Source organism: Dromaius novaehollandiae, chromosome 1 (genome assembly GCF_036370855.1).
Source record: "Dromaius novaehollandiae isolate bDroNov1 chromosome 1, bDroNov1.hap1, whole genome shotgun sequence".
In the NCBI taxonomy this organism is placed as follows: Eukaryota; Metazoa; Chordata; class Aves; order Casuariiformes; family Dromaiidae; genus Dromaius; species Dromaius novaehollandiae.
This window is the reverse complement of record NC_088098.1, coordinates 102,467,875-102,477,599: the sequence shown is the minus strand read 5'-3', so window position 1 is coordinate 102,477,599 and position 9,725 is coordinate 102,467,875. Positions and strand designations below refer to the sequence as shown.

General features: G+C 44.3%; 2 protein-coding genes across 4 annotated transcripts in view; one reads left to right on the top strand and one right to left on the bottom strand.

The window, feature by feature from the left end:
* Positions 1 to 257: 257 nt before the first annotated feature.
* On the bottom strand, positions 258 to 8,699 carry MPC2 (mitochondrial pyruvate carrier 2). The gene is made up of 5 exons (XM_026100142.2): positions 8,440 to 8,699; positions 4,242 to 4,282; positions 2,206 to 2,290; positions 1,083 to 1,194; positions 258 to 500 (listed from the first exon to the last, which is right to left on the bottom strand). Exons 1-5 carry the CDS (start codon positions 8,543 to 8,545, stop codon positions 443 to 445), a joined length of 402 nt encoding a protein of 133 aa, XP_025955927.1. The 5' UTR covers positions 8,546 to 8,699; the 3' UTR covers positions 258 to 442.
* A 432-nt stretch (positions 8,700 to 9,131) lies between these two features.
* DCAF6 (DDB1 and CUL4 associated factor 6) overlaps positions 9,132 to 9,725 on the top strand; it is a 93,395-nt gene continuing 92,801 nt past the window's right edge. For all 3 annotated transcript variants that reach the window (XM_064522484.1, XM_064522480.1, XM_064522474.1), the window contains exon 1: positions 9,132 to 9,476. In XM_064522484.1, the coding sequence (XP_064378554.1) occupies positions 9,383 to 9,476 (94 nt within the window). In that variant the 5' untranslated portion in view covers positions 9,132 to 9,382. The remainder of the gene's footprint in view (positions 9,477 to 9,725) is intronic.

Genomic DNA, 9,725 nt, shown 5'->3' with positions numbered 1-9,725 from the left:
AACTACCAAGGAAAAGCAGCAGGGAATAATACGCAGATGCCATTGTTGCTGGTTATTGGAAGTATGGTGAGACCCCACCCAGGTCTCACTGTGACATGGAACACTTCAGTCTGAGGTTCTCGTTGATAGTCGTCAACACCACGCTACTCCTGGCACTGTTCAGTACACCCAGATAAGGTAATAAAAGAAACAGACTGTGGATTGTGTCTTGTAAAGAAACAATACAACTTCCTTAATACAAACACAAGACATGCAAGTTTACTTAAATTTAAAAGGCTGCACTTTATTTAAATGCATAGAGTTACTTTGTTATTTGCACTTAGAAAAACTCTTGCTCTCCAGACACTTAGATTTCTTCTTTCATTAGAGGAAAAATATTAAAATTAGTGAAGCTAGGTCCCACTGGGAAGGGTTTGTGCGTAGCTGGGTTTGGGCTGTAGGGTTAAGCATCCTTTTGCTGCAATTGCCCTTGTTGTTTTGCTTTTAGCTCCTGATTATACCTATAGAGAAAAAAAGCCAACTAAGAATACAGGTTCAATTATAACAACAGTGTCTTCATAACAACCTGGTCAGCAAAGGAGGTTTAAAATTACAGCAGACTTGAAGGTGGAAACTCAGGATAGGCTAGCTTATGTAGAAAGCTCCCAATTAGTTGCTAAGTTTTGCCTCATTGCTGTCCAGTATTGAAAAACCCAGAGATGTCCAAATTTACCTTCAAGAACGAACGGACCTTTTGATGGTCCAGCTGGAACAGACAACATTCAACGTTGAACTGAAAACTGACAGCGGTGCAAACCTTATGCAGGGGAGAAAGTTTGGGCTTTCTGTCAATTAGACATACAGCTTTTAAAGAATGCTTTAAACCCAGAAACTACAGCTTAAATAGAGCATTCCTTAAGATGTGCTCTAGTTATACTGGATACTGGAAAGATACTGGAAAGCTTCACTGCTACTAAGCTGAGAAAGTAACCCTGTAGCACCAGTTCTACCTTATTTAATTGCTGAGTTTCTCTTGCACGTTGCATTGCCATCAAGGCCAGGGGAATTTTTAAGTTCCTGATTAAGTAGCCCTTATTACATACCTCCATATTCGGAAGAGTTGAGAACCACCAGCACAGCCAACAAAGAAGTTCACAGCAAACAGGCTCCAGTTTTTAGGAATAATAACCAGAGAGTACCTTGACCAAATAAGGCCTGTTGAATGAAAAGGAAACTTTAAGGATTACTCAAGTTAGATATTTAAACATTCCTCTAATTTTAGAGACAGAACCATGGGCCAGTTTAAGTAAGTTTTATAACTGTGTTAGACAATTGCTTTTCTAAAAATTAGCTGTTTCTCAGAAACACGTTAAACAGCAGTGGGAAAGTTACTGGTATGTATTACATTTTTCCAAAGTAATGCAACTAGACAATAACTTCAGTCATAGTCTTAATATCAAATAAAGATCCCTGTGTACTCTACAACAGTCTTGACCTTAATTCTCCATCACAGCTGCAGGGTAATGGCATTTTGCTGTAGTATGTCCAGCTTGCTGCACCAGTTTAGAGATTACAGAATGTATCAGTAAATAAAAGATTTACATATCATGCAAAACAGCACTGCATCAGATTTCAAAATAAAGTTCAGAGGAGAAAAAAAGTATCAACTGTAGTTTTGATTCTGGCTTTAACTGCCCCCCCCCCAAGATTTGGTAGAACAACTTGAATATGGAATATTGTTTTCGGCAGTGTTGAAACTCATGGCAGATAGTAGTGCAAGAATCTGTATACCAGTGCTTCCAAGTCCTTTTAGTACATGGAAATTCTTTCCAGTTTTGTTAGTATAATTACCCTAGCACTGTTTAATCCCTTGAAGTCTGCTCTATAAAAAGCCACTATATTCTGGACTGATTTCAAAGTTACTTGACCTGAAGTGAAAGAAGACACTTACTGGAATGAGTGACATCATTGTAATTTAAGGGATGAAACTCAATAATCTCCCAAATTAAGACACTCATAGAAAACTCTGTTGTATAATCACAGAACTTTTACAGATTTAATAATCAAAAGCACATAGGTCTCTGCTAGAACTACTGTGCATTAGCAATAGTGACAGCTAACATACCATAATTAAGCCTTTTTTATAGAAGTGGATTAGTACTAACAGAGAATTCAGAAAGGAGTGGATACAATTTTAGACAGGATGCTGTGTAACAAGGTCTTTACCTGTGGCCATTAATACTGCAGACTGTGCTGTGCTCAGCTTTTCTGCTGGTCTGGTCATATCAGCCATTCCTGCACATACCAAACCCTGTAAAAAGAAATTTAGTGAGTCTCAATCCAGTATCAAGACCTACTGTAAAAGATGCAAATGCTTTACAAAGGGAAGCTGCTTCATAGCTCAGTGCTTATTCTATATGCATTACGAAGGAGATTGGATGCACTGTATGAGCAGAGTAATTAGACTCTTGGAGATACCATTCACTTCTAGTCCCTTGTGGTGGGAATAAGGACAGATATGGGGGTGCATTTAGGAATAACTTGCAATACAATCGTAGGCAGTGACAACTTCGCATTAGTTTAAGAACAAGGTTAACTCAAATACAGTGCATTCCTTTTTGTTCTGCTCTGAGCACAAACTGGTTTTCCTATAGCAAGTGGAAGCTTCTCTAAATACCACCCTTCTATTAGTTCTTCCTAAAGCTCAAGCTTAGATAATGTAGGTAAAGATGTAGGTGTGACACCATCTTGTTTTCTGTCAGCTTCATCTAAGGAGGTAAAAGCAATTATCTTTTAATGTAACACTATTAAAAGCAGAATATTTCCAGGTTAAGTGAGGAATAGCTTGGCTAATCTACTTGAGAACATCACTAGCAAGTATGCTGCTTGATTTGTTCTGTTGTGTTACTACCCTCTACTGGAAACAATTTTATGTTCTGTTACAGGGGTTCCCTTAAAAAAAAAAAAAAAAAAAGGCAAAAAACTAGAGCTTTTAATTTACTGACAGCCACTAAGGACTCTTTGGCCAAGGAGTCAGCGTTTAAGGCTAGAAACTATAGTGTGCAGCCCCACTGCATCATTTGATTGATGTTGCTGCAGTAGTGCCTCTGAGGTAGAGTTTCGGCACACTGGGGAAAGGATAACTGCCCTAAACTAGCTTCTGCCATATAGAGGAAAAATCATTCCAATTTCTCAGTGCAGAACTTCACTGTGAGCTTAGAGGGGTCTTCCTGCACCTTCACAGAAGAAAAGCCATTTGTGTATTTGCTCTGTTGATACAGAAGCAGTCATCACCAACCTACTCAAAAGAGTAGCCTGTATGCTCAGGCTCAAGAGCTTGTTGCCTGGGAGACCTCTAAGAAAGGAGATGGTTAACCACAGTTTCTGCAGTTCCAGTTTAGATTGACAAAGAAAATGAGCTACAGCATGAGAGTGCAATATGCATAGCCCAAGATTTAAAAAGAGTTGGAGTTCACAGTAGGAAACTTATGAACCAGCTAGCAATAGGAAGAACAGGTTATATCCTTGCTTGTTGTCATGTTATTGAACAAGGAGATCAAGCAGCTTTATATTATAGCTCATTTATTTTGTCTTCACCAATTCAAAAACTAGAGAAAGTGCAGTGAATTTAGGCAAGGCATATACCTCACTTGTGCAGACACAGCCGAGTGATATAACCAATTGGGAAGCCAAATTGCATGAGAAACTGCAGTCACCGCCTCCCCCTCCCCCCTCCTTTTTTTTTTTTAAGTAGCAGAGGCAAGTAATGCATTGGGTTTTAAGGAAAGCTGCAGTAAGTCTACATCCTATTGTGCATGAGCTGCAAGAGTCAAAGTCAGTTGTGATCCATGTCCACTACTAACCGCACGTGTGTCTTATTCAAGATTACATTGCACTTTTACCCACTTTAACCTGCCTTCAAGCTGTAAGGCTTGGAAACTGGCCTCCTTACGATACTCTTCAAATTCTTCAACCTCAGAAGAAATACTAGCTTTAAGAGCTTAGAATTATGCCAGCTCATCTCTACCTTGAGCAGCAGTTAGTTTTACAGAGAGCGAGCTTTTGGGAAACTTTTAGTGAAATTCTTACAAGTTTTCACAAAGCCTTATTTTCCCCTGCATCCTTATGGTATGCTACATGTTATTAGGGCTATTTTTTTCCTCTTCGTATATTAAATATTAAAGCCTTACTGCTTGCCCAATGGGTTGCTGCAAATTGCCTTCTGACCAACATCCAGATGCCAGCTGGGATCTTATACTTACCCATTTCATAACAGGTGCCCAGAAGAACACTGTTTTGGGACCTGGGGGGGGGAAGGAGTGAGAAAAAAAAAGTTAAATTATTTAGCAAGATATAAGCTGTTTTGAAACCTACAGTAAGTTTGGGGGTTTTTTTTGAAATAATGAAGTGTGTACATTAGCAGAGTTTCCACCACTGTACAAGCACTATCACCTAATCATACTTCATCAGCTCAGTGCATCAACCTTCAGTTATGAAATCAGTCCACTTGTTTTTGCAACAGACAAGTTGGATTTTATATTTTATTTTTAAGCAAGTGAGGAAGCTACCGCAGGCAAAATGCATTTACAGTCAAAGACAAAAGTTAGGATCAGCCCCAGGAATAGTGAAAATGGTTTCTATATAATGATTAAAAAATACTCTAGAACTAAATTAACAGAGTTACTATCTGAAATCTTTGTGAACTGAATCTTGTGAACTGAACCACCAAAATATTTTATTACTGTCACTGTAGTAAGTCAGTCTATCTTTCCCTCCCAAAAATCACAGCCCGTCTGTTGGTGCAACACACACCCTGCCAGCAGTACTGGATGGTTATAGAAACAGTACGAATTGCAAATACAAGTAGCACTAGGTATGACATCTCTGAATACCCACGTCTTTCTAGCAGAAAGAGTGCTCCCCACCCAATCAGCCCCCCTGTTAGTCTACCCATAGTCAAAGGAGGGTTATGGGAGAAATTTGTGGGAAGAAAGGGAGAAAAATCAATGGAAGGGGATTTGGGGGAAAAACATCTCTCCTACAAGTACACACATGCTACAATGGTGCTAAAACTGCAAACAGTTGATTAAAACAGACAAGTATTGTTATGCCACACCTACAATCCACAGGCTGTCAACCATACCAGAAATCACTAAACAAGGGCTATCACTCCAAGTCTTAAAGAGGGATCACGATCCAAAACATCAACCCACAGTGGGCTGATTTAGTCAAAACATGGTAAGTTTAGTTCTTTCTAGGCCACTGTTTAGTTCTTTCTAGGCCATTGCTCAGCATTTGGATAACATGCAAGATGAAGCCAAATCTTCCCTTTAATATGTTACATATTATGAGTCAATGCTTTGAAATATAAGTGACAGACAGTAGGACTTTAGTTGCTTGCTTTTTGTGTGTGCTAATTTTTCCACTAACAATACTGCGTTAAAAAGGCATTACAATAACTGTTCATACTCTCTGTTTTAAAACAGAGACTTGGGAAAAATTAACTGACAGGTTTCTGCAGCAAGCACCTGTGAAGCAACTCATAATTTGGGGGATAAGCGTTAATTGTTACAAATATCTGTTGCTGCATCCCCTGAAAGCCAACTAAGCCCTACAAAAGGGTAGGGCAATTGGAACACAGAATGCAACAAGAACTGGTTTCACAGCTTTGCATAAAGTCCTGTTAGACCCACACAAACTGCAGTTAATAACTATTATCAGATTACTTTATCACTTTATAGTAATAAAGTATTTATATTACTTTATTACTTTAAACTTTAAGAACATAGAACAGTTCTCCCTATGCAGGATTTTTTAGGATGTATGGGACTGGGCAGCCACTAAAACTTTCTCAAACTGTAGAATAAATACAAGTCAATATTTATGCTTGAAAGATGTAAACTTCAGTTATTTTCTTAGACAGCTACTCAGCATTTTATAGCTCTTTATGAATCAGTCTAAATCTTATGAAAGTCCTGTAAAAGTGACTCTAATTACTATTATCTATTTTCTTCTAAAACACAAATTCAGATTTGGGACACTAGAGAATGTGTGGAGGAGTATAAATTATTAAATCAACATTCCCTAAACAACTAGTAAGAATTTCAAGAAATACACTAATTTTTATTAACAATAACTTGATAATTTAAACCTACTGACTACAAAAGTTAGAGAAATGGTTTGAGACAAATCAGGTACCAAGACAAGCTTGTTACATGGAAAGACTTAAACTGCATAAACTGTGTACCTCTCCAGAAGATATGCCAGTTAAGGAGAATTCCCTGGCTAGCTTGCTAGAGCAAACTCTTCCTAGACCGTTACACCTCATATTTTTCAAGGATGAATTTTACAGCAGTGTATCAGAGCAGGGACTTACCAGAGGTTAATTTAGATATAAGTGTGACCAGTATTGTAGGATTTATAAAGCATATTAAATATAACAAGTCTTTGTCCTGAGGAGTTTACAGTTTAATCAGGCAAAGTGAACCAGAGAGGCCAAAAGAGCTGAGTACAAGCTCAGCCCTGCACGTCTCTGAGGCTGCCATGTTTCTCTGTCTGTGGCAGCCAGCGGGTACCCAGGGAGTTGCTGCTCTCTACCCTTACCCCAGACCTTTCACTGTCCTGCAGCAGCCTCGCTCTGTGTGGCACTAGCCACAGGAACTGCTTTTCAGAGCAGGCATCAATTATTTCACTGCGAGCTTTCTTTGTGCCAGAGAAGAAACATCATTCTTCATCCGCGGCAAATTATTTATAATTTCATGATAATAACACTATTCCTAAATTAGACTAGCAACTTAGACATCATTAAGAAAGCAAATTTGAGTCTTTTATTTTTAACCTACTAGTTTGCAGTCAAAGTGACATGTATTATGTAACTTTCTCAAAGACCTACCTTTAAGACAATCAGTGCTGAAACAGAAGTAGCAGCAGTTCAGTTTTCATACCTGTTTGTTCTATGGCTTTTCTGACTAAAGCCATCAACACAGATTATGGCAGCTGTTCTTCTAACTCAAACAAACATACATACATATATACATACACACACATACATACACACACACAGAGCCCCTAAAAAAACGGATTTTTTTTTTTTAATCTCAATGTGATGATGGGGAACAAAAGTGGCCCACAGACAGTTCTGTGAAGCAGAGCGCAGTGCAAGAGAACCTCCACAGCCTTTTTAGTTAGTACTGCAGTTCTGATGAAGAACAAACACAGATGTTGCCACTGCTGGCCATTCCTCATATTCAAGATAAGCAATTTTAAGCTGCTACATTTCATATGGGATGAACGTGTTCAGATAAGACAAACGTGTAAAGGTTTGGCACCTTTACAATAGAAGTGCTGGACCTACTGATTCTGAATATATAAAAATTACATTAAACTGTTCAATTATGACTTGTTTAAGCCAACAACTTCCATTTTAAGAGAGGGCTGTTACAGGAGGATGGAGCAACTGACTAAAAGCTAAAGTCCCTTTTCACAGTGCAAATTCCAGGTAGGTGAAGAGTCAAGGATGCCTGTCATACTCAAACAAAACAGTGGAAGCATTAGCCTATGCAATTTGAGAATTTTATGAAGCACTCTGCTTACTTACCCTATTAAATTTGCTTACATGACAAACATTACCTAAATGGCACTGAAGCAGTTCATTTTATAAGAGGTTTCTCCCCAGTAACATGAAAAACATGTTTACTTGAGTAAACATAAGCTTTAGGTCAGGTAATGGTAGTCCATGTCAAGAAAAGTCAAGCCCTTCCTTCCCCACAGAAGGGCTTCAACTGCAAAGAGGGGCTCATAAATGCTATGAGTTCTCTTCATTGGAAGTGCCAGCTTTGGAAGAAAACAAAGGCAAACAGCATCTGGGCTTAAAATGGACTATCAGATCAGAAAACCTTGTAACACTCATCCTACTTTTCAGTATATCAATTTGAAAGAAACAACTACTAAAGTATTCAGGCCTGTTTTGAAACTATCATATTCTCTGGATTAGAAATAGGTAGGCCAACTGTTCTCTGAAGTCAGACCATGTGATAGCATCAAAGTATGCTTGTGCATTGCAGGGGACTAGAATAACAATTGGTGGTGTGTTTGGCTTTTCCTTGTTTAAAAAAAAAAAAAAAGTTACCCCTTTAACTGACAGGAGCCTACTCTTCAGTAGTTTTTCCCCTTGTAAGGGACACAATAACACAGCTACGACTCCGCTGCCCCCTTCTCGCCTCCCTGTCCCCAGGACGGAGGACCCTCTCCAGCAGACCCCGCTGCCCGGCGCTGCCGCATCGGGGGGTCCCGGCCCGACCCCCTCCGGCGAGTCACCTCGCCCCCAGGCGCGGAAGCCCGTCCAGGGGCCCCGGCACCCCGCTGCGCCCCCCGCAGCCCGCACGGGCCAAGGTCACCGTCGCTCCCCCTCCCCCCGCCGCCGCCCAGGAGCCGTTGGGCCGCGCCGGAGGACGCCGCTACCTGCTGGGTGGTTGTAAAAGGGCCGGAGCCGCGGCGGCAGCTTGAGCTCGATGCGGTCGAGCAGGCGGTGGTAGGAGGCACGGAGCCCCGCGACAGCGGCCGCCATAGCAGGACGGAGCGGAGCAGGCTGAGCCGGGTGGCGACAGGCAACGGGCGGCGACGGCCGCCGGTGACTCCGTCCCTTCGCGACCCGCCGTCCTTCGGCGGCCCCCAGCACGCCCCACCCACCTGAGCGGTGCGCATCAGGGGAGAGGGGGGCTGCTTTTTGCGCGCTGATTGGTTGCCTCCGCAAGAGGAGGGGCGGGGCTTCGGGGTTCACGCAACGCTATTGGTTAGCGCTGTTTTCCTCCGCCTCAAGAGGAGACCTGACCTCTCTCGAAAAAGGTGTTCGGCCTTCTTCGGGAAGGGCATGAGCGCCGTGTGGTGCCCGTCTCAAAGATGGCCGCCGGGCCGCTTCACGGCCCTTTTCAAGATGGCCGGCTCGGGAAACCCTAAGGCATGACCATGCGCCCGAACTCAAGATGGCCACCCTGTGGCTTCCTCGCTGGGATCGCAAGGCGACTTAGCCGGCGAAGCCCAACCCGACGTCGTCGTCTGTCCCCACTCGGGCAGGGGTGGGGCGTACTGAAGCGACGTCACCAGCTCGCGCGAGACCCGTGGAGTCTCGGCGTGCTCTCCCCCCTCCCCCGCGGGCGGGGCGGGGCGCCGCGGGGGTGGGGCGCCATGGGGGCGGGGCGCGGAGCCGCCGCCGGCCCCGCTGCCGCCGCTCGCTGCCCGTCGGTGCCTCGGCGCGAGGCGGGCGCGAGAACGCCGCGCGCGCCGGCCGGTCGGCCTGCTGGTTTCCATGGTGATCGCGCGGGGCGGCCGGTATCAGCGGAGCGCCTGACAGCCCCCCGCCCGCAGCGGCGCGCGCCACCCGCCCCCCCGCCGTCCGCGCGGGGCCATGTCCCGGGGGTGCTGCCCCCACCTGTTGTGGGACGTGAGGAAGCGGAGCCTGGGGCTGGAGGATCCCGGCCTGCTGCGGAGACACTACCTAGGTAGGGGCGGGGGGCGCCGCTCTCGCGCGAGGGGGGCGCGCGGGCAGGGCCGGGGGGAGGCGGGCGTCGCGGAGCCCTTCCTCCTCCTCCTCGCCCCCCTCCCAAGGGTGAGGAGGGGGATGACCGCCTCTCCCAACCGCCGCCCCCCGCGGCTGCGCGCGCCCCCCAACCGTTCATCCCCCTCTCCCCACAAATGCGCGGGGGGGGTCAGGTGACAGCGGATTACCCCCCCCCGGCGCCCCTCCCCCC

Bases quoted from the DNA above. Each gene is read 5' to 3' on its own strand.
- MPC2 (XM_026100142.2), bottom strand. From the start codon at position 8,545: ATGGCGGCCGCTGTCGCGGGGCTCCGTGCCTCCTACCACCGCCTGCTC. The intron at 2,291-4,241 runs GTAAGTATAAGA...TTCTTTTTACAG, and splicing joins GGGCACCTGTTATGAAATGG to GGTTTGGTATGTGCAGGAAT. The intron at 1,195-2,205 runs GTAAAGACCTTG...TTCATTCAACAG, and splicing joins TGCAGTATTAATGGCCACAG to GCCTTATTTGGTCAAGGTAC.